This window comes from Cheilinus undulatus, linkage group 11 (genome assembly GCF_018320785.1).
Source record: "Cheilinus undulatus linkage group 11, ASM1832078v1, whole genome shotgun sequence".
NCBI lineage: Eukaryota > Metazoa > Chordata > Actinopteri > Labriformes > Labridae > Cheilinus > Cheilinus undulatus.
In genome coordinates, this window is record NC_054875.1 from 24,978,051 (window position 1) to 25,002,234 (window position 24,184).

The 24,184-nt window shown below is 40.7% G+C and overlaps 2 protein-coding genes across 9 annotated transcripts in view; one reads left to right on the forward strand and one right to left on the reverse strand.

Moving 5' to 3' along the window:
- Positions 1–884: 884 nt before the first annotated feature.
- acvr1ba (activin A receptor type 1Ba) lies at positions 885–19,077 on the forward strand. Its single transcript, XM_041799430.1, has 9 exons — positions 885–1,078; positions 12,684–12,920; positions 13,035–13,295; positions 13,432–13,662; positions 13,833–14,000; positions 14,171–14,327; positions 14,777–14,901; positions 15,004–15,134; positions 16,808–19,077. The coding sequence occupies exons 1-9, from the start codon at positions 1,015–1,017 to the stop codon at positions 16,931–16,933; spliced, it is 1,500 nt and encodes a 499-aa protein (XP_041655364.1). The 5' UTR covers positions 885–1,014; the 3' UTR covers positions 16,934–19,077.
- Positions 19,078–21,304: 2,227 nt separating this feature from the next.
- kmt2d (lysine (K)-specific methyltransferase 2D) overlaps positions 21,305–24,184 on the reverse strand; it is a 34,445-nt gene continuing 31,565 nt past the window's right edge. For all 8 annotated transcript variants that reach the window (XM_041799128.1, XM_041799124.1, XM_041799127.1 and 5 more), the window contains exon 55: positions 21,305–24,180. In XM_041799128.1, coding sequence (XP_041655062.1) covers positions 24,088–24,180 — 93 coding nt within the window. In that variant the 3' untranslated portion in view covers positions 21,305–24,087. The remainder of the gene's footprint in view (positions 24,181–24,184) is intronic.

The window sequence follows — 24,184 nt, forward strand, 5'->3', positions numbered from 1 at the left end:
GTTCTCCCTTCTCCCCTAGTTTTGCCAATTGACCAGCTCTTGAAAACATCCTGGTTGTGCCAAACTTCTTCTATTTGATAATTATTGATGCCGCTATGCTCTGGGGAAATTTCAGTGCAGCAGATTTTTTTTGTAACCTTCCTCAGATCTGTGCCTTGCAACAATCTTGTCTCTGATCATTGCCGCAGTTCCACTGACCTCATGGTTTAGTTTTCAGCTGTGAGGCCTTCTATAAAAAGGTTTGTGCCTTTCCAAATCATGCTCATTTTATTTTACCACAGGTGGACTGCACTTAAGGTGTAAAAACATCTCAGCAAAGATCAAGAGAAATTGGAGGAATGTGAGCAATATTTAAAATGTTTTGCAAAGGGTCTGAATTCTTATGTCAATGTGATGTTTCATTTTTTATGTTTAATAAATCTGCAAAAAATATCAAATTCTGTTTTCCCTTTGTCGTGATGGGGTACTGAGTGTAGATGAATGAGAATAAAAAGCATCAGGCTGCATTGTAATAAAATATAAAAAAGGTGATGGGTTCTGAATACTTTCCAAATGCACTGTTTATATGAATATCTTATCCACTAAACGGTGTTTATATTTATTATCTTCAAAGACTTGCGTTACATTAGGTCAAACCATATCCTAAACACCAGGTCTACAATGTTAACATTATTGATTTACCTTATATGAAATATAGTTTGAATTTAAACATGCACACTTTTCCTCTGATAAAGTCACAATGGAAGGCGATAATTTCTGACTTTTCATTTCTAGCACAGCCGTGACCTCGGTGTTATGAGGGGACATGCCTGCAGCAGACAGCCCTCCCTTCTAAGCGTGCACTCACACATGCACACCCCTTTAAATACGTCACTCGCCAGGCTGGCTGGCTGGCTAGTATTTGGCGGTGTGGTGTCTGTGCGGTCGGATTGTGGTTGTGTTTCAGGTCTGGCCGTGTTGATAACGACACAATTCGGTCGCATTTCATCGCGTAGAGATGGGAATTCAGAAGAAATGGCTCTGAGACACATTGCCCTAACGCTGCTGGCCCTGCTCGGCTCTGTGGCCGTCGGTAATGGTAAGTTTAAACGGAGCACCTCTCTGGCTTTGTCTCGATGTTTTCCTGGACTGGGCATCGCCTGTTGTCGCTCATCGTCATGGCGCTCTGTATCGGGGATTTGGCTAACTGTTTCATGCTAGCGCCGACCTCGAATCCACGGTTGCCGTTTGACCGATCAAAAGTCGTGTTTTTTAATTTGTCTGACTGAAATGTTGGTATTTGTCGTCTTAGGAGCCCAGACGTATCAATGCTTGTTATTGAACACGGAACAAGTAGCTAAACCACAACAACAACATGGTGGGGCTGTTTGTTTCGAGGCGCCAGCTAACGTTGGCTAGCCTACTAGATGGTGAACTGTTAAAGTTGATTAATGTGTATTATTCCAGTTATTCTCCGAGTCACAGAGCTGAATTAAAAGCCTTTGTTATTTAGTATCTAAAAGCTGAGCGGTGAATTGTTCCACGCCGTCTTCCTGAAGTTATCTGTCTGTTATGCTAACATATTTACAAAACAATCTCTCCTGGCTGCTTATCACTGTATTGCTCTTTAAAACACTGTGTAACGATAGCAGGCTGCTTAAACGTGCACTGTGGTCGCTTACAGTTGCCTCCCATGTTAAGTGCTCTGGTTTCCCAGCTGGAAGGAGCAGAAAGGAGCCCCTGAATGAAGCCTAACCTACTTTGAGCTTGAAATTTGTTTTTTTGAGGGTAAACACTGGCAGCTCCTCCATTGGTGTCCATTTGTTAGGAGTGAAAAGGCTGCTTAGTGGCCTCCAGCAGAAAGTGAATGCTGGCATAGGGCGACAACAGCCGCGCATTCAGCCAGCCCAGACAGAAGTCAGAGTTGAAGTCTGGGTTCATTGTGATGGAAATGTGGCAAGTGGGGTCCTTTGAGGCGCCAGTTATGGGGCTGCTTCTGTCTGAATCGTGCTCTCCTGCGGGAGCAGCTGATACCCAGCACCACACCATAGCCTCAGATGGGCATATGTTGCACTAAACCGAATGCCTTTTTATTTCTGCTGGAGTCATCCTTTCGCTTTGCCCCCAAAATTAAAATTTATAACTATTAGAAGGAGTTTTAGCTGGTGATTGAATTAACTGCAGTATTGGTGGCTGTTTGTGAGCTGCAAAGTCCAACCAGATGGTCACCAAAAAGACTGATTATTTCTGCACGGTTATTTTACATGCATCTCCCTCCTGCCGGGGATTGAGGTCTGATTTGAGCAAGCTACCGAAACAGATTTTTTAAACATATCATAGCCGTGAAAAGTTTACGTCAGACATTTTAGATTGCTTTGTCAGAAAATACTACTACTAACACATGAGCAGGATCAGATCAGCAAAGAGATAAATCACCCCACATTGTATGCAGGGTTTCTGAAATCTACACAACCTGGGAGTCCTTCACAGGGGCTGAAAGTAGTTTTAAATACATTATTTTGTTTCAGAGGAGGCTACTCACAAGTTTTTCATTATAACTATCTACAAAATGATATTAAAGGACAGCGTCTCCTCAGCATAATCATCCTAAAGTTTCCAGCCTAAATTATTCTTTGCTGTGAAAGTGCAGCTTTTCTTCGAAATGTGCTCAAACCCATTACGTGGTTCTAAAATATTTGGCACTGAATGTTAAAGTAGTCAACTTGTAGATAAATGGATGAATTGTTGCAGTTGTAATAAGCATGTCTATCTTTGCATTTTAATGCTGATTTGCAGGGTCCTAACTTGCTAGTCAACATATAAATTATCACACAAAAGACAACCTTCAACTCTGCGTGCCAGGATAAATATCCTGACTGCACGGTCGTCTATTAAATCCGTATGTTGTGCTTTAAACAGTTGACTCACTCTTCCGAGAATCGTTTGAATATGCCTCCTCCGCTTAGTTCGGATAAGGGTGCAGCACACTAAGGTTGATCAGTTTGTGTAAAGCATGCTAGGGAAAGTATCACACCTGAGTGGTCAGTTTGTTTGACTGGGTTACTCCAACATTAACAGTGATGTGTGAGGGGGGAGTGGGGGTGGATCTGTGGGCTGAGTAGACAGGGGAGATGATGGGTTCGTCCAGCTGGCAGGGTCAGTTGTGAAAGGGGGCCCTCAACAGGCCTGTCTGGAGCCATGGTTTCACACTGTGTAATGGATTACACCATGCAACGGCTGAAACCAGACAAACCTGAAAGTAGAAAGCTGGAGCAGATTTCTTGCCTGTGGCAAGTGTCGTTTGTTTTTGTGAGAATATACTTTACTCACTGGTTTGATGACCCTGTCACGTGTTGTTGACTTCATAAGGTTTCAGGAGTAACTGGAGTTATGGGCATTTCATGCCCGTGTGACGCAGTCTGCCTGGGCGCATTGAACACAATAGCAATGTGATATGGCTACTGTTAACCCTCTGCCTTGAGGTAGGGCGCGTCTCTCTCTCTCTTCTCCTCTCGCCCACTCTATTCGCTATCTCTGTCCTATAAAAGGCCTGGTGCTTTATCGAAATGTAATCTGTACTCTGTTATCTATAGTCTTCTGTTCTCACTATAGGGTGCTGAAGGATCACCTGTATTTTCCTACTCTGCCCTTTGGTTAGATGAGCCCCTGTTGTCTCTTGAACTCTACAGCCCTTCCACACACTGTGTCAGAGTCTCTTCACTCCGCGATGTGTTTCTGTTTAAAATAATCAAAAAAAGAGAAGGTCCTACCCCTCAAATTGTTCTGTGAACTGCCAGTGTAGAACTGAACTTTGCTACAGGTGCTGTTAAATGTCAAATTTGATGTGAATGAGTTCAGGTGGCGGAAGCAGGAGAGCAGATTGAAACATGTGTACACCTGCCCATTAAATCAGAGCCAGGGGAATGTACGGAGAAAGGTTCAAACTTATTGGGTTCAAAGGTGTGTGTCTGTGGAGATGAGAGCTTGGACAGACAGGAGAGGGGTGGTTGTAGTATTTCCAGCTGGCTTAAGCTTTAAAAGGAGAAAGTTTTTCCCTAAACTGTGTAGCAGTTGTTCAGGCCTGTTTGGATAGATGGATGTTTTTGCTGCCAAATCCCTGCGGCTAAATGGTTATGAAATGAAGTTGATCATCCTCTGGATAAAATTTCTACTTGTTTCCTGTTCCAGACACCTCCTCTGTAGGAATCAGTGTTTACCAACAATTTCTCAAATGCGGCACCGAGCCAGTCAGGGTCGGGTCAGGTCCAGGGGGGTCTAGTTTTCCCTCCATAATGACCATTGTCGTTAATGACCTCCGTTGGCCTGGAGGTACAAAGCCCTAATTGCTGCAGCAGACAGCGTAGCCTCCGACTGACCCAGCTCTGCCATTACTGGTGTTGGGCTCCTGGGGATTTACTCCCACCTCAGAGCCGCAATTTCACCTTTTGTTTCCACCTCCCCAGCCAAATATTTACTTGAAACACTTAGTCATATGTTTTTTGTGTGACATATGTTAGTGAAAAACTGACTTTGGCTTTAGGTGTTGTGCCCTCGACATGCTTGAGACGGGGCTTGTTATTGTCACAGTACTCCCAGACAGAGCCAGTAGCTATTTAAGTTCATGTCTATAGGGCTAAACCTGACACCCATTCTCCATTGCATGTCTCTTTGTAGAAGTGTTTGATTTGTTTCTTTTGGCTGTTGTTGGAATGCAGATAAGACCTGCTCTGCCTTGTCATTTTCTGCCGGGAGGTGTGCAGTCTTCATGTCAAGTTTTCTCCATTACTGCCCTGACAAAGATTGTCTTTGATTGGTGCAGTGTAAGAGAGGTCAGCTGGAAAAGAAGCATTTCACTTGGGGAATTACCTGAATGCACATTATCTAACTAGCTTGAGTAAGTTAATTTTCAACATTTTTTGTGCAGTCTCAGGCCTCAGTGGTGACATTGGCCAGACCACAGCCTTGCTGTGTGTTACCTAGCATCAGAACAGTCATTCTTGCAATACAGTGCTATATGCTTTATCTTTATTCAATGAATTTGTTTTAAAACTACTTTTTATTTGATTTTAAAAGTATAGAAACCATTTATGACTGTCTCTGTTATTCCTTGCCACATCAACATTAGCACAAGGACTGGAAATTCTTGCTTTGTTTTTGCTATTAAACAGCATGAAATCAACTTTTACCTCTTTATTTTTGTTACTGAAACTGCAATTCTTGTTTTGTTTGTTGTTATTGTTGTTGTTGTTTTACATTAGGTTTATGTTGAACATTTAGACAGTGAAATAATGCATCATCAAAGCATGTTTCTAGTAAAACCTAGTAGCTTACATACATTACTTCCGCTTGGTTGATCAAGATGGATATTGCGTGTAAATCCTCCACACTAATACTCATATAATACAAGATGTAAATTCTGATATGAAATCATACTGTACTGTTTCCATACATTAAAGTAAAATAGATTAAAACATCACTGCTATGAAAGGTAGCAACTTAATGTCTTCAACCAGGAGTAATTTAATGAAAGATTAAGCTAACAACACATCTCACCACACATTTGACGCTTTCTTTTTGTACTTTGGGTTTAAGGTTTGATACCAAGCTGTAACAGTTGCCAGAGTACAACTTTTTCAACCCTTGTAGAAAGACAAAAATAGGATTAATTGTTAAGTCTCTGGTCTGTTAATGCTCAGGTTTTTTAAGCTCAAGTCACATGGCAGATACATCGTCTCTGTACTGTAATATTCTCTGGCATAGGGAGGTAATGTAGTCATGTTTTAGATTGAATTTGGGAAGCAGCTCAAAGCGAGCCTGTGCTCACACTTTTGTGCCTTTGAACTCATCGCGCTCAGCAGACAAATAGTCGGTCAGACAGACAGGATGGGATGTAGCCTGGAGGGTGGTGGTTGATAGAGATAGTAGGCGCAGCCTCAGCCCCAGAGACTTCACTTTAGAACCAGATCAGTAATCTGACCCTGAGATGCAGACAAAGGTAATGACTTTCCTCCTTCCCCTAGCATTGATTAGGACATAGTTGTGGTGTGTGCATGTGTCTCTGTGTCTGTGTGCACTCACACTGTCTGGTGGCGTCTGCTTGTCTTGATCAGCTCTCAGTCTGGTATCTGTATGGATCTAATTTCAGCCAGTGCATTTGGTAATGGTGCTCTGCTCCCAGTACACACACACTGACTGACTGTCTGCAGCGCTTGGCCCCCACAAACCCACTGTGTTTGTGTAACCCTGTAGCCCTGTGCCGAGCACGCTTGGAGTGTTTTCCACAGGCTTTATCGTCCTTACACACTAGAAAGTTCACCTCTGTTTTGACAAGCTCACTCTGCACGAGCAGCTCAGAACAACACGTGTGTACTCCTGCATCCAAACAAAACACGGTCACCGAGGCTTGTGTGCGATTGTGTTTGGACTGGGACTACGCTGTGGTTTTAAACCGGGTCCAAGTTAAGGTGGCTCTGGTAATGGCAACAATGTTTTATTAATCCCTTCCTCACTGTGTCTGCCATTTCCTGTCTCAACATGAACGGAATGATAGGAACTCCACTCACTTGCAGCTCTAAGCAGTCACTCTTTGCACTACGTTCACCCCTCTTTCCTCCATTCCCTTTTTTCTTTTTATTCCCCCCTCCCATAAGTCAAAGTCTAGACTGGGTTTTAATGATGGTCGCAGCTGGTCACTTGGACAGACCTCGATCGCAGCTGGGGGGCCCTGTAAGTCCCGGTCGTTTCCCCCATCTGCCCCCAGCCCCTCCATATTGTCCTGCCAAATTTGGGACCTGCCCCCATCCTGTCTGGCCCGAAGCAGCCCCACAAACATTGGGGGTTGTACTGTTACCCCTGCCCTGTCCCCTGCATGTCGCCCATCCCCCTTCTCACTGCTCGATGCAGAAGTGCGCTCCCCCACTCCACCCTGCTCTTTGTTCGAGTAGGGCCAGTCCAATCCCTCCTCATGTCGTCTTAATCTCCACACAAAGGCCCAGTGTAAAGACCACCAATTATGTGGATACAAGAGTAGAGTTCACTCACAAACCACACACACCCGGCCTTCACTCAGATCCATGTGTATTTAGGCCTGATATTATCCTTCAAGTCGGGCTTTGCAACACTTCATCTCTGAATCCAGTCAGATATGCAGAGCACTGAGCAAACAACCTGGCATTTGAGTTAACACTAGTGGACAAGGGTTTATAGGGCATTTTTATCTGTGGTTTGTTTTCGTGATGATGTAACTTATCGCTACTTCTTGATATATTATATGAGGTTAGATGAAATTCAGATGTGGACTGCTGTCAACATTTTTTTTATTAATTTATTTTTGGGCCTTTTCATGCCTTTATTAGATAGAGGCAGGACTGTGGACAGATTAGAAAACAGGGAAGAGAGTTGGGAGAGACATGGGGTAAAGGGCCACAGGCCAGATTCGAACCCAGGCCACCCTATACATGGATAGCGCCTTAAACCACTCAACCATCTGTGCCCCGGCAGTATTTACAAAATTGCAGAGGGTACCAGGCCTTTATAAGACGGAGGCTCTTTATTGGAAGCCAGGCTTTTATTTCTTATTCTCACTGAGAAGAGTAAGTATTCATATTTATATTCTCATAGTGAAGAATAGTTGTTCATATTTTAACTCAACGAAAATATCATTACGTAACTTCAACAGTAATAGCCTAAAACTAAACACTTTTAAAAGTCATTTATAACTAAATAATATTAAGTTGAAAATCAGATATAAATATTCTCTTTTATTTTCTTCTTGACAAGAGGCTGTTGAGTCCTTTAGCCTAATAGAAAACTACTTTTTCAGTTAGTAAGAGTAATGATTTTAATTCATGTCTGATCTTCAACAGTGACCTCCTGTGTCTATAAACAGGTTTTATGTTGATCTAAAAGCAACATAACTTTGACGGTCAGTGAATTTGTAAGCAATCATCAGTCAGACTGTTGGTTTGTTTTCTGTTTTCAGATCAGATGTGAGTCTGGATTACTACTGAAAGACGTGTGCTTTGTCTTATAGTGACACATCATATTTATCACTGCAATGGTACTAAAACATAAGCTACATACTGGTTCAAACCGCACGTAGCATGAGGAAGAATTAACAACAGTCCTTTCATTTTTGATGAAACGTTCTACTTCTTCTCATGATCAAACCATCTCTACTGTCACTGACTCGCTCTGTGTGTCCCTCACTAGACTCTCCTGTCTGCACCACTTCTCTGTTTTTCAGGTTTTGCCTTAACCTTGCAAAACAGATGGATACACCTGTTCCGTGTTTCTCACTGGTGAATCCATCTTGCAAAGCTCCCATCTGAACCATTTGGGCCCGGTTATAAAGTTACAGGACCAATTAGTGACGAGGGGCAGTACTTTCGGAGTTGTGATGTAAGCAAGCAGCAGCAAGAGGCTGGTGCAGTTATGGCAGAAGGCATTGGCGTGGATCCTGCTAAAGTGCCAGTTTTATCAGAACTTGATGACATTTCTTCGTTAAAAGAAGAACAAATAACAGCAGTGAGTTTTTTTCTTTTCAGAAACGACAAAAGTCATATACTGACATGTCTACAGTTGCCATTGTTCGCATTATGCAGTTCTCTATGGAGCTTACTCCTCAACAGGGGCGCACCTCACTAGTGGCCACGTCACGTGTTGTGTTGCTCTGATTGGCCCATGAAGATGTGACAGACAGAACATTCATCCAACCGCACTCTGAGTTTTATTCTTTTTTTTCCAAAGGCTCTGCCCTTTCCCAAACGCTGTATATGAGTGGTTTTCCAGATGGATGTGTGGAAATAAATCCATCTGGTGTGTCAGGTTAGTAAAGGGGGGCCAGCCCTGATCTGTTGGTTTGGACCACAACCCTGGCCGTATTACGGGTCCACACTGTGACTTTCTGTCTTTATACAGTAAACACGGTATATACAGGTACATCTCAAAAAAATTAGAATATCATGAAAAAGTTCAATATTTTTTGTCACTCATTTCAAAAAGTTAAACCCATATATTACATAGATTCATTACACATAGAGTGAAATATTTCAAGCCTTTATTTCTTGAAATGTTGATGATTATGGCTTACAGATAATGAAAACCCAAAATTTAATGTTTCCGAAAATTAGAATATTGTGAGAAAGTTCAGTATTGGAAAGTCATGGTGTCACACCCTAAACAGCTAATTAAGTCAAAACACCTGCAAAGGTTTGCTGAGCCTTTAAATGGTCTCAGTCTGGGTCAGTAGGCCACAAAATCATGGGGAAGACTGCAGACTTGACAGATGTACAGAAAACAGTCATTGTCTTCAGTCATGAACTTTTTCATGATATTCTAATTTTTTGAGATTTACCAGTAGTAACACTCGGTGTCATTGTGAACCACGTGGTTTTATCCTCATGAGTGCCATACCTCATGTATATATAGCCGTTATTTACAGCTTGCAAAGGCCAATACTTGCAGCTGATATATGGGTTTTAAATATTGGCAGAAATTTTCACAACTGTCAATAATCAACCATAAAGCTAATATCAAATGCAGATATCATGCTGAAAATATCTGTTATGCATCGTATCGGTCAATATGAGCCCCATACACAAACACCAGCCATTGGCCAAATTATGCTGTTAAAAAGATATCAGATATCGGTTATCAGTGTTTCTTTTTTGTCCAATAAATTTTTGTCCTGGCACCTGGTATATCTGGCAAACAATTGAGAAACTTTACAGGACAGATAAAGTGACCCACTGGACAAACTCTGATCTGGTTTTATGATCCAAAAAGGAGAACAAAATGCTACAGGTAATGTTTTTTTTTTTACCAGTAGCTATAGCTCTTCCTGACTAAACTAGCACAAGATGATACACTTTAACTTGAATGGGATATATATTAGGCTATTATAAATTGAATGTCTTTGAAAGCACGTCATCGTGATTTGGTTTTAATCATTGCTGTTTAACGTTTTAATGATTTTTTTATTTCTTTAATTTGTCTATGTGTCCTGAATTGTGAATAGGTATTATTTGTTTATTTATTGTTTTTTTATTTATTGTTATTATTTGTTTTATTTGTTTGGGAGGAAAGAATCAATCCAAAATTTCTGTCAAAGTGTTGCACACTGCAGATATTGCAAAATGTTGGCAGTGACAATTTGTGGAGTTGCTTTGCGATTTTTACCATTGCAAACAAGAAACAACCTAATTTGGGGTATTAAGACTTGTATTTTTATTGTCCCAGTAATGAACAAATATCAATATAACTTGATTTTTACAAGCACCATACTGAAGTTTAAATTCTCGCATCATGGTTTCCCTTACCATGGCGAGTCTGCACATTTTCTACATTGGTTGAGCTGTATTATTCAGGTTTTGAATGGACAGTGTTGCACATCAGTGATCATTGTTGCTGTGCAATTCCAAAATATTCTCTTCCCGCATTTGCAACGTAATGAGATAATAACCCTGATTTTATACATTGTCTATAGATGGTTGTTATCTCTGTCATGGTATAAAATGACATACTCCATGCACATGCCTCTTGTTTTGTTTTGGCTTCATATGGTTCACTCCTAAAGAAGCCCTTAAATAAAGAGATGCCTTTCCACAAACCAAACTCTTGGTAGACCACAAACCATCCTAGTAGACTTGAGGAGGTAATGTGTGTTTTTCAGCCTCGTTTGGTTTCCTTCCAGGCTTCTGTCTGTCTGTGCACCATCTGTCTGACCACACAAGGATGGATGTGCATGTTCATGTCAGATCATGGTGTTCCCATTGCGTGTTTGTTACTGTGTTGTCTAAAGTCATAAATTATTTTGGTGACATGGTGAAGGAACTTTTTTATAGCCTTACGCTTGATTAAAGCTAATAACAGCTGGCTGTCGTGTGAGCCTGCTGTGGATATCTGTGTTGCTCAAGAAGTTTTTTTTTTTTTTTTTTTAATCCGGTCTTTCTTCTTTGATCATCCTGGCTCTTGTCTGGACTCATTAGCTAAAGATCGATTTATTACACTGAGAACAATAAACGTCAGAAGAGGAGCTGAATGGGATGGGGGATTTGATGGATTTTGAGTGTCATGAAGCTTTCTAACTTAAAACTGATCCTCCTGTCATGTGTTCATTAGCTAAACTTTTGCTCCATTAATGAATCACATTGGCTTGATCTAGTACAGGACTTGTTTTCCCCTCTTTATCAGGTTCAGCCTGCTTACCTCTGTGTAATCTGCAGGAAATTCCATCTGCATGCGAACTGTGGTGAATTTGGAAACACGCTGCCAGTTTCCTACTCGCTCCATGGAGAGCCCACATGCACGCGCTGATGAGAAGTATTGCTGAAAGCCTGCTTCAACTGTTCCACATTTCCTGAACTCGGTGGACAAGCAGAAACACATCAGCTGACACGCTACATGTAAAAAATGCTCCCACGTAGAATACAACCTCCCAGAGTGCAGTTTAGAGGGAAAACACTCCTATGACATCAAGGTTTGTGGTTTTGGACTCTTAGATGTTACATGCTGATGGTGCAATCAGGTTTTTTTTCACTGAACCGTAATGAACTAAGAATGTGCTTAAACCTGCTGACACCTTTTAACAGAGGTCCAGCTTGGTTCAAAGAGGGATGATCTGTGGGCTCAAGTGGTCAAAGAAGCCCGTTGGGTAAGACACTGAGGATTAGTGGAAGCTTGCCATTCTTAAAATCTTTCCTTTTGCTGTGGATCAGACATTGTCTGCAGTCCAACTGATGCTGAGCCTCTTCTTAAATGAGAATAAAGACTGACATTCTTCTCTGCTTTATGTCTCCTCCTGTGTTGTTGGTTTGGTGGTCTTGTTTTGCAAACTACACAGGGTTTTTTTCTTGAGTTCAGCCTTTTCTTTCTGACCAAGGATCAGCTCTTGGCCTGGCATCAGTCAGACACTTGTTCATTTGACAAAGAGGGGGTCCACGTACCGTCATTTCCCATGTGAAATCTGTTTTACAAGTCCCACAGCCCATGTAGCCTTACCCAGACCCTGCTGTTAGGTCATAGAAAACCTCGGAAGAAGCCTTTTGTGCTGACCTTCCTCCAAATGGGAAGCATGTGTTATGACTCAAAATCGCATTTCACTCAAAATCTAATCAGTCCACATTTCCCTCCTCTCTTGGATGCCCAACCAGCTCTGGTTCTGCCTAAGAAGTGGCACATTTGTGCAGGCCTGTTTTTTTTCAATGATCTCATTTGAGTGTGTAGATTGGACCACCGTGGTTTTATTATGGTAGTGGCAGGAGCTCCATTGTGTCAGCTCTAATGGGTCCCATCGCAGTGTACTGTGTTTCATAAAACCCCCAGTCTCATTAGCTTAAACAGTGGCAGCTCTCCGTGTCAGTGTGAGAAAGACAGAGAAGACGAATGGGGCAGAATGCTGCATCGAGGATTTAGCGTGAGCTTTCTACCCTTGTTGGGTTTCACTTTGTCTCTCCCACCGGGCCGGTCCCTCTCCACCCAGTGTGTTTGGGTTCATCTGCAGTGAAGGATCTGATTTCAGGGCTGTCTGGCTGCTCTGAGCTCTGTCTACACGGCACAAAATGCCATCAACTGAAGGGGCACCACACTCTTTACATCCTGTGTTCAGACTGTGGGCTTAGGTTGCCCCCTGCTGGATAAAAATTAGATAGAAAATGATAACTTTAACAGGTCTGTAACCAAGCTCAATCTGCCTTTTCCTACAGCGCTGCGTTGTAACTGCACAAACTGTGAGAAGTCAGGCTATGAGTGCGAGACAGATGGCGCTTGCATGGCCTCCACATACTACAACGAAGGGAAGGAGCAGCATGTACGCATCTGTATCACTCGAGACAACCTGGTACCACCTGGACAACCTTTCTACTGTCTGAGTGCTGAGGGTCTGCTAAACACACATTGCTGCTATGAAGATTACTGCAACAGTATTGACCTGAAGGTCCCAGGTGAGGCTTTGTCAGACAACCTCCACCCCCTTTAACTTAGCATTTACACATCACAGTTAAATTGAAATGAAATGATATTGAAATCTTTTTTTTTTTTTTTAATTTTCTTCAAAGTTCCAACAAAAGAGGGGGACTGGTCCAGCTCAGGGAGCTCCTGGGGTCCAGTGGAGCTGGTGGCAGTCATCGCGGGTCCAGTGTTCCTACTCTGTGTGCTGCTGATGGTTGGTGTGTTCCTGTTTCAGTATCACCAGAGGGCCTATAGCCACAGACAGAGGCTGGAGGTAGAGGATCCTTCATGTGACCACCTTTACCTTGCCAAGGATAAGACCCTTCAAGACCTCATCTATGACATGTCCACCTCAGGATCAGGCTCTGGTCAGTGAAAGCTGCTTATCTGATTTGACACACATAAATGAGCATGACTGCACAAGCCATTCTTTAGATAACCCACCTGTAGAAAAAAATCAGAATTTTTGACTGTTTTTGATTGTTTCTTTACTTCCCTCTGCAGGTCTGCCCTTGTTTGTGCAGCGAACGGTGGCCAGGACCATTGTGCTGCAGGAGATAATAGGAAAAGGTCGCTTTGGTGAGGTGTGGCGAGGGAAGTGGAGGGGAGGAGACGTGGCAGTGAAGATCTTCTCATCCAGAGAGGAGCGCTCCTGGTTTAGAGAGGCTGAGATCTATCAGACAATCATGCTGCGGCATGAAAACATCCTTGGATTCATCGCTGCAGACAATAAGGGTGAGAAACGTCAACACTTGAGGGTCAAATGAAACTGAAATTTTATCAGAAATGTAGATCTTTTACACCCCACCTTATGAGTTAAGAAATGTGTCCGAGATGATTGTGAAATGAATCGTCCTCTTTCAAATTCTATATGTTAATTTGTTGTTTGACGTTTCTTCTTTCAGACAATGGCACATGGACTCAGCTGTGGTTAGTGTCAGACTATCATGAACACGGCTCCCTCTTTGACTACCTAAACCGCTACTCCGTCACTATCGAGGGCATGATCAAACTGGCACTGTCGGCTGCCAGCGGCCTGGCACACCTCCACATGGAGATCCTCGGCACTCAGGGTGAGACCGACTGTCTGGTTTGAACAGAGCACCCTCTGAATGCCATGAATAAATAAATAAAAACAGAAGGAACACAAAAGCCCAGGCACAAGTTCCTCAAATTCAGCTGCCATATACTATTTCTGCTGAGCCCATGCAAATGTAATGATGTGTTGTGTGTCCTCCTGCAGGTAAGCCGGGCATTGCTCACCGTGACCTCAAGTCTAAAAATATCCTGGTTAAGAAGAACGGCATGTGTGCCATAGCTGACCTAGGCCTGGCAGTCCGCCATGAGTCCATCACAGACACAATCGATATAGCACCAAACCAGCGTGTGGGCACTAAGAGGTAAAGGTCTCGAGCTTTATTCACTTAAAGCAGACAAATGCATGCATACATCAGGGATACTTCAGGTCTTTGAAGGCAACGTCTATATTTTTTTTTCTTTGTCAGCAAAAACAGGAGTGAATAGATCAGCTCGCAAGTCCTGGAAATTCTTACTTTAAAAACAGAAAACTAAATGCTTGTGAGCTTTCAAAAGTGTGAACGATTGGCAGCCTAAAAATGACTACAGGATAGAAAAGTTTGAAGTATTTAGAGACATGTTTTTGCATGAAAACACAAACAAAGTACATTAGCAGCTGTATCCTTTTATAAAATCTGTTCATGAGCTCATAGCTCCGAAATTAGAGTAACTGAAAAGCTCTAAAAGGTTAGGTAAAGGTTTAGGACTAAGTTGTTGTATAAAAAGTCTTAATAGCTGCTATTATTCTTGGTTTCTCCTTTGGTCCCTCCAGATATATGGCTCCAGAAGTCCTGGACGAAACCATCAACATGAAACACTTTGACTCTTTCAAATGTGCTGATATTTACGCATTGGGTCTGGTATATTGGGAGATTGCACGTCGCTGCAATGCAGGAGGTAAGACAACAAACGGCTGCTGATGAGAATGAATCCTCAAACTATGAGGAGTAAGTAGTGTGTGAGAGGAGACTGACTTGGCATCTGCTTTGTTTACCACAGGTATCCACGAGGAGTACCAGCTGCCCTACTATGACCTGGTGCCCTCTGACCCCTCTATAGAAGAAATGAGGAAGGTGGTGTGCGACCAGAAACTCAGGCCCAATGTGCCCAACTGGTGGCAGAGCTACGAGGTAATCCACATGAACAGCAACAGCTGAAGAAATAGATAAAGTTTAAAGATGTATAGGAATGCAGTAGGGTCTAGACTAATGATTTGAACTGCTTTAGGAATGCCAGCGCTTCAACAAACATCAAATCATGCTCAGTTTATGGGACAAAATGATATCTGTGAAAGCTGCATGCTAAATAAGCTGTTTGCTGCTTCTGAAAGAGTTGGATAATGTAGGTGAGCCATGGGGTGCCAGTCTAGCCTTGTTGGTAAAGAAGGCACACACAAAAAGAGGCTATAGTACTTAACGCATGGGAAGTAGGATTGAATCCTGCTCCCAGCAATGTTTTAAGTATATCTTTCCCACATCTCTCCCCATATTTTTTTACAGTATCTCTCTTTAGCTGATCAAAGAAAAAGCGAAAAAAATAATAAATCCATAAAAAATGTCAAAAATATTGTGAACAGGGTTCCCGCGGATCCTTGAAAAATCTTGAAAACTCTCGAATTGGACATTTGAAAGTTAAGAAAAGTCTTAAATCTTTTTGTCTGTATTCAATCTTCATTCAGTAATTATTTTTTTGTATGTGCTCAACCACATAACAGCATTTACAACAGACCTGCCTGTATAATTCCATCTGTTTTAGCACATAGAAAATGCCAGTGTTACATTTACAAACCAGCATTTTAGTGTGTTGTTTAAAAACTCTGCACGAACGATGAGATGCATCCGCATGCATTAAAAACCAATTAATAAACACAGCAATCATAATTGAATCACAAAAAAACAACAAATCATCTGCAAAGCTCTCAAACCAGTCACTGATGCAGGGAGAGAGAAAGAGTTGGCATGCTACTGTGAGTTTCAAAGGTTGGAAAACTTTTGAGGGTCTTTCTGAGCATCACTAACAAGAAAGTCCTCTAATTTTGATTAAATCTGTTCATTACACTTTTTCTTGATTGGCTATTTGCAAGTTTAGCTTCAGAGAGTCTCTATTTTTAGGTGTTGAAGTAGTTAACAGAACTCTCTCATGTGATCTTTGTTTTATATGAAACTACTCAGTTTTAAAATGTTAAAAATCAAAGATTTGAATATATAGAGGAAAAGCTTGCACTAAATTGCCAATGCTGTTTGAAAAAGGATAAATGATCCAATCTATAAATAATCTGCAGCTAAAATGCTGATGTTGTGTGGTGCAGTGTAATTCTGAGAATTTGGTTCCTTTGAAATAAATGTAAAATGCTTAAAGGGAAGAAAAATCTAATCAACTTTTATGGTCACTTTAAAAAAATGGTTTGAATGATATGAAAACGAATTGTAGTGAAAAATATGTTTGGAATATTTTAAAGGTTGAATGAAGTTTCTGAGTGAATGCATGAATGATAGCGTAATTGCTAGAGAATTTTTCCTTTCATTTCAATGGGCTGGAAAAAGCTTAAACTAAATATTTCTGAAATTAAGAATGAAATGAGCATGAAAAGTCATTAGAGTAGTGTCCTGATTCAGTTCAATGTTTTTCTTTCTTTGAAGTTTCTAGGTTGAATTATGTTGAAGGATGCAAGAGAAAATAAAAATACAAAGACAAAGAATTCAGGAATTTTTGTGCAAAGTAGAAAAACATGTATTCACAGAACTGAGATTTTGCCTCTGTGAAAAAGAAGATTTCAACCTAATAGCTAATCTTTTCTGCACAGTCCCTGCGTGTGATGGGGAAGATCATGAGGGAGTGCTGGTATGCCAACGGAGCGGCCAGATTGACGGCCCTGCGCATCAAAAAGACCCTGTCTCAGCTCAGCGTGGAGGAGGATGTCAAGATGTGAGAGCAGAAAAGACAAAAAGACGCGCTGGAGACGCACAAAGCAGACCACACTCCCATAGGAAACAAACACTAAAGACAAAGACTGCAAACAAAAAACCCTGCCAGTTTTAAAGCCACACTCCGAGTTGTGACTAGGCCTACCTCACCTTTTTAGCCAAAACTACTGAGAAACATCCTCCCCCTACTTTCTTAACTTTTCTCTCCTCCCCCTTCGTTCCCCCGTGTGTCCCTCTCCTTTTACTGTCCTTCCTCCATGGGCCACAACACTTCAGCACTACCACTGTTAATACCATCACACTAAACCTTTTTGTTTGCATTTCCCATGGCAGGAAGAACTGCTTCTGTACAGTGACAGGATATTTTTTGTTTGAACTGTTTTTTTTACCTCTTTGAAATATGTTCAACCGTGTCCATCAAAGTCCAGAACTTTAAGCTAAAAAAGAATTGGCCATGAAAAGTCATCTTCTGTTGCTGTGAGAGGAGAAGAGGGTGAAATGTGCCAGAACTTCTAGCATGTTGGTAGAAGTTACGGCTTGTTTAACAGAATCAGGGATTAGAATTTGGTGTTGAAGCATTAAAACCAGATTTAGCTTGTTGAATCTCCTCCAAACAGAAATGAGTTGCACTCAACTGTAGCTTTGTGAGACCTGCAGGTAAAACCCACAACAGGTGTGGTCTAGTCCTGGTATTAGTTTGAAATGTGGCAGGGATATGAAATAATGTTTGGGATGGTTTTATTTATTTGTTGTTTGTTTTTATTTCATGTTGATGAACACTGTGAGATGAGATGTGAAAAGCCAGATTCCTGATTTAAAAGTAGTCATAGTTCAGTCGTGTCTTCACCATCTTTCAGGTTTTAAATCAAAGGGGGCTGCTGCATCCATTTAATAAGATACTGAGTGCTAAAGTGGATGCAGCTGTGGCGCCCTCTGCTGGTGACAGGCTATGATATCATGTACACTGAGCAAATAAGAGGCGTATGAAATGGCAATGAAAATTACTGTTGTTTTTTAAATGTATTTTTATGTAAAGATGTCATGATGGGTGTTTGCTTTTTGACTCTGACATTAGACACTACTGATGATTGGTACAGTTATGATTTGTACATAAAAACATGCATTTTTTTTCTCTTTTATGCAGAAAGAACCAGTGTGACATTGAACAGTGATTATTGCTTGAACGGTACTTGCAAAGGTCTGTTGTTTTGATCAGTCTGCATTGTTTAAAACCCTGCCAGGAAATAGACTGTGTCATCTGCTGGATTTTGTTCTTAACTTGCTTCTCTCATGGCGATTTGGCGGTACTACTGATCTCGTTTGATTTAATGCAACTTCTGTTCTTTTTAATGTTTTTTTTTTTTTGTTGAGTTCTTGTCAGAGCTCATTAATGCAGATCTGTTTCTACATACTGAATGTCCTATGGGCCGGCATCTCTCTCAATGACACTGGAATATTTTAAGAGCATCATGCAACCTTGAATCGTGATGCTGCCGACAGCTGTGCAGAGATAAAAGACAGCTGTGACAGCTCACACAGTTAGATGTGAAAGTAGTTGAGATGTTTTACCTACAGAGACTGACATGCTGTAAAGTGAAACTGCATGTTTTCATTCTACGTTGTTGTCTGCAGGTCTGAGACTGCAGATCAAACTATGAAAGTATTACACTGACATTTGTCACCGTTGGGCTCTGCACTGTTATGTCCACATGGACTTTAGTTAATGTTAGTTCTGTCATTAATGATCCAGACTCCATGTGTCATGTTAGTATCCATTTTGCATGCTGTCTCAAACACTGGGTCCTCTGCACAGAGGTAGAGAAATTAGAGATTTCCCTGTTCCTACAAGTCCTTTTCTTTTGGGTTGTTGGCTGTGTATCCCAGAAATGTTGCTGCTACTAATAATATGGGTAGATACTCGGCAAGCAGAGTGAGCAGAGGAGAATTTGGGTGGGTGGGGGGTTTGTCAGTTGAACCAAAATTGTCCATACACTCCTCTCCATGTATGAATTGTCGCCATGGGTATATGATCATCAGACATCCTGTTCATGAGTTCAACTTCAAGATTTCAAATCATGTTGTGAAAATCTTTTCAAAATACATTGAAAAGTGTATATAGATGATATACAATAAATTCCTCTTTTTCTTATCTGTGGCGTGATGCTCATTCAAGATATAATGCTGACTTTTCATGAAAACTGCTGCTTAAGCTTTGGAACAGTTAGTTAAGCACGCAGGGGTTAAAACACAAACCCAACATTTAGGGTAAATGGATGCCATCTGATATTTTAGGGGCTTTGTAAGTCATTTATAAAAGATTCAATGAGCACAAAACTTGATTAGCAGAACAAGAAGTCATAAATCATTGCTTGTTTCAGGCATGAAAATCACTCACCTTTCGGCGAAATTCGCCGTTTTGAAACCAAAATAGGTGACCTACGTGAATCGTGTGTAAGGGGGGATGAGGGCGCCAAGAGCAAGCAGATCGCGGATAAAGTAGGAGTAATGTGATGAAAATAAGGTACCCAAAGTGATGACCATTATTTCTAAATAAAAAAACAAATGGAAATTTAAAAAAATCATCTTTTTTATTGCAACAAGGAATTTGATCATAAAAAGCATTAATCATTTTTGTGACTTTCTTTCAGATTAAGTTAGTTTTGGTCAAAGTCACAGGTCTGTGGTAGTTTTTGGTATGTTATCCTTGATAAAGACTTAATTACAACTAAGAATTATGTCTTTGTAACTATCTTGGGCTTTGTAGCAAAAACTTTTTTTTATTATTGTAGTAATATATTTCCAAGTTATTTTAAGGTAATTTTTTATGAGTTTTGTTAAGTGACTATGTCGAGGATGTCCGAGTCTGCTTAGGGCCTCACTTTGGCCAGGGGCGGCCCTGGTTATATAGCATAATGTGACCATGTATAGATAGATACTTTATTATACATGCATACTGTCTTATAATTCTGCTTGATTTTTCTCTCAAAATGCATCAGATTGATGCCTTTAAATATGAAATATTCAAAATTTTCTTCCAGGGGAGCATGCCCCAGGACCCCCCTAGAGGGGTCGTATCCTTCTCACCTTTTTCACCCCTGACCCTTTTTCATGCCTGCATGCTTCTCACACAGGCTGAAATACATGCACAGAAAGTTTTCTACAGACATGCACTAATCAAGAGATGTCAGAGTGGAGGCTTCTGCCATCGAGAGAAGAGCTCCACCTAAATGTGAACAGAGGCACCTCACAGTACTCAGGAAGTGAACTGGCATCTCTCTAAGAGCAGTTACCACATTGCTCCAACCAGGACCTGAAACGATGACGTTCCAGTTCTCACCACAAGGCCTTACAGACTGATCTACGGCCACCCCCATTTGATAAAACGATGCAGAAGAAGCCAAAACTTGTTTATTACTGAAAAGCATTTTAACCATTTTACCACACACAAAAGATGCAACTTAAGACAAAATTAATACATAAACTTAACTTGAAGGTACGGTGTTTGTGCATTCAAACATCAAGTATGATTTCTACTTTTTCAACATCTGTGGTGTGCATTTGTGTGTCATTTGAGGGGGGGTGCTTTGCTTGTTGCACCTGAATCAATCTCTTAGATCAAAGTAGCCATTATAATGCATGTATCTTTATACTAACATAAAAATGGACCCTGTTATAAAATCAAGGTACTCTGCAGAGCTGGTGAATCCATTTTCCTCATTGATTCTCGAACAAACCTTTCACCTACATTACCCACAATGCAAACTGGATGCAGTATCACCTGAGAAAAGATTTTGTCAAATAATTTGTGAATAGAGGGCCATTAGGGGTGATTAATGGCCAAACAGAAAGCAAATTATGTTATGGTCAGCACCCCTTGTACTCTGGAGCGTAAGAGGTGCTATGTTTGGAAGACACCAAGCACACAATCCCCATTTTGAAACACAGTTGTGGCAGCCTCTTGTCATGCTGTGGGGATATTTCTCAGCAGCCAGGTTTGTGAAGGTAGAGGTTTAAATCAATGCTTAAAATATATATGCACTGTAAACACTGAGATAAAAAGCCTTTACTTTTAAAAGTAAGTTTGTGTCATTCATTGGTTTTTGTTAAATTGGTAGACCTTCATCATCAAGACAAACCACTGCTGTCAAAATTGTCTACATTTGTGTAGGTCAGAAGACGTGGCAAAATGCATACAAAAACTTTAATGAAGCTTTCATTCAGATGAAATAAAATCCCTACCTTACAGGTTAATTTATACCCCGAAGGTTCAATGTCAGGGCTGCTCTTAGCGTGTTTTGAATAAAAACAGGAAACGGTGAGAATAAGGACATATTTAAAATGCATTTTATTTTCCTTTACAAGAAACAAAAGCAGACAAAGAAATAAGATGAAGGGGAAGGGGAGTGGGACAGCTGTATATAAAGAGATACAACCTCTTGCGTCCTGAAAAAAATATGTACAATTCAAAATAATATCCATACAAAACATGCCACATACAATAAAAATGATCATTATATTTATTCATATTCCCTAAAAGTATCTCTGCTGTACAGATGCAACATCTTTTTAAAAAGTAGGTGAGGTTAAAAAAAACCTTCAATTTTTGAGCAAACTTTATTAAATTATAAGATATGCAGAGAACTTAAATTAAGATTCAGAGAGGTTTAAAAATTATTCAGGCTAAAATCCAGTGAGCGGCATAATGTCTCGTCATGGTCTTCCCTTGAAATAGAAACATACCAAAAAATATATATATATCATATCACTGCTTCGGATACTTGATCAATATCTACCACTTTAGAGAAGATCTCTGTTATACTATGCGAGTGCAATTCATTACCAGGTTAAGTATGGGGTTAACTTTGAGTATTACATCATAACATACATTAGGCCAAGTAACCATTTCACAAGGTTTACCAACACATTCACTTCTATAGGGAAGAGAGAAAAAAGCAAGAACACTAACAATAGTCTAGGGAGGTCAAGATTTTCATTCAAGAGTATATGAATCCAATTGTGACCGATGAAGGGACAGGTTTTGGTAATCAACAAGCAGTAGCATAAATAAAAAGAAAAATAAACACGAACAATATTACATAAATACAAATGCTATGCACCAATGTACTGCTGTACTCATGAAGTGATTTTCATATCTAATAATCCACCACCCCTGACATGAATCCAAGCAGTTTTTTAATCACACCGGCCTCTCGTCGAAGTCGAGTCAAGAGGAAACGGACATTTTTCTCAAACCTATTTTAACAAACTTGTCTCTGAGAGCTTATAGCAAAAACACTAATAGAAAAAACAGGTAAATGCAAAACACTCTGGTTCATATACATAAAGATATTAGTTTGCCATTTTACATATATTTATATTTATATACAGCTTTATCTTTGTTAAAATGATATCCAGTGGTTGATTTTTTTCAATTTCTCTACACTCTTGACTTTCTTGATTACAAAGGGGCTGAATAAAGAGTTGCTGTCCCCCCCAATGCATATACCATATATACAGTTTGTACAACTTTGCATTTTTAAATCATGTGAGGTCTTAGGTTAGGAGAAGGAGGAAACTAAGTAGTATGGGAAGGTGGAGTTTTTAATAAAGCTCCCTTTAAAGACTTTTTTCATTCATCTTACATAGAAATGAAAACAAATGCCCTTTTTTACAATAAGTCTTTCCCTGCCATCAGTCCAGCCTCGGAGAGGACAGTACCAGCACTAGAAAAAAAAGCACACTACAGAGGGAAGTAGAAACACTGCAGGCTGTACCCAGGCAGAGGAAGACTTACTACAGTAAAGTTTAACAACAGTCCACTACAGAATACAGAGGAAGAGGCATGATTTAAAGATTAAGGTTGAGTTGTGAGAAGAGCCGTTGAGGGGAGTAAAAAGCATTTCATGGGACAGTAGTCATGCGTCCACTGTCTGGTATTCAACAAGTGGAACTTCAAGAAATGAAGCAAAATGTGTAACTGGTTATTTCTGGACTTTGTAGTCATCTTAAAAAACTACAAAGTCCTGTGATCACAGAGCCATTCACTCACATTGTTGTGTTAAAGCAAATTAAAAAGGTGGATGTTGTTGTGATTTCACACAGCTAACAAATATGGTTTCCAGACACATAAATAAAAAGAACAAAAAGGAAAAAGCTACATTAATATCCAGGATGATTTGGTGGCATACAGGACACCCGCTAAGCTTTTTGATTGTGATTTTAATGCAATATCTTATCAAAACTGTCATATAATTCCTCTGTATAAACAATTCATGAATAATAATTATGTTGGCTCAATATTGTAAATCATCATCAGCATAGAGTAGATAGAGCAAACCTGCTGCTTAAGTTTCCCTGCTTGTCCGAGAAGCCCATAAAATTACCCCCCCTCCCCCGGTTCCACAGTAGCAGTTAACAGTTTTTATACAAAGCAGTCACTTCCCGCTATATCAATGAGGTAGACTGGGTCCGACAACCCACCTTGGGACTCCACACGGTCAGAACATCTGCTGCCTCTGGAGCCACACATCAATAATTTCAATTTTATCTTAACTTACACCTTTTTCATTTATTTTCCATCGATCACATGCAGCTCTTTCGCAGAACCACGTCGAGATTGTCTAGCTAGCCGAATATCTACGTTTGTCTTCATTGATGACTTGATGGGAAAGTGCTTTTTTCTGGGAGGTGAAGGGGGAGCTGTGTTCAGGAAATAGGTCCAACTTGAAACATAAAAAAATGCATTAGTTCATTCTTAGTAGTTTTAAAAATGGCTTTTTGTCGAGTATTGATATCAGAGGGTCATTTGGTAGATGTTGAGGATTGTTTTTTTTCCAGCCGCTGTAAGCTTGTCGAAAACAGTCGAGAAACGTGGGGGAGGGGGTTTGGCTGAGGAGAGGGAGATTTATTTAGTCTGAACATGAAAGTTAGTGCCACCATCAAGTTGCTGTTGGCGGAAATGGTTGCTTGCTATTATTGATTAATGCTCTTCAAACCTTTGGCTACAGGTGTCAACGTTTTTAGTCTTTTTCAGCGACGGAGGCCCCACCTTCCTCCTCGTCTTTCACATCAGCTTATGCACTGGCTATGTAGGATTCAAAGGCTTTGGCGCGAGAGTCTTCTGGCACCAGTGAGAGGAGAATTCTCAATTTTCTTCTGTTTAGTTCATCCACTTTCGGCAATTCCACGCTCCACAATGGCAAGGGATCTTGTGCTGATCGTCTTCAAAATCAAACTGGTAGTCGTAGGTCAGCTAG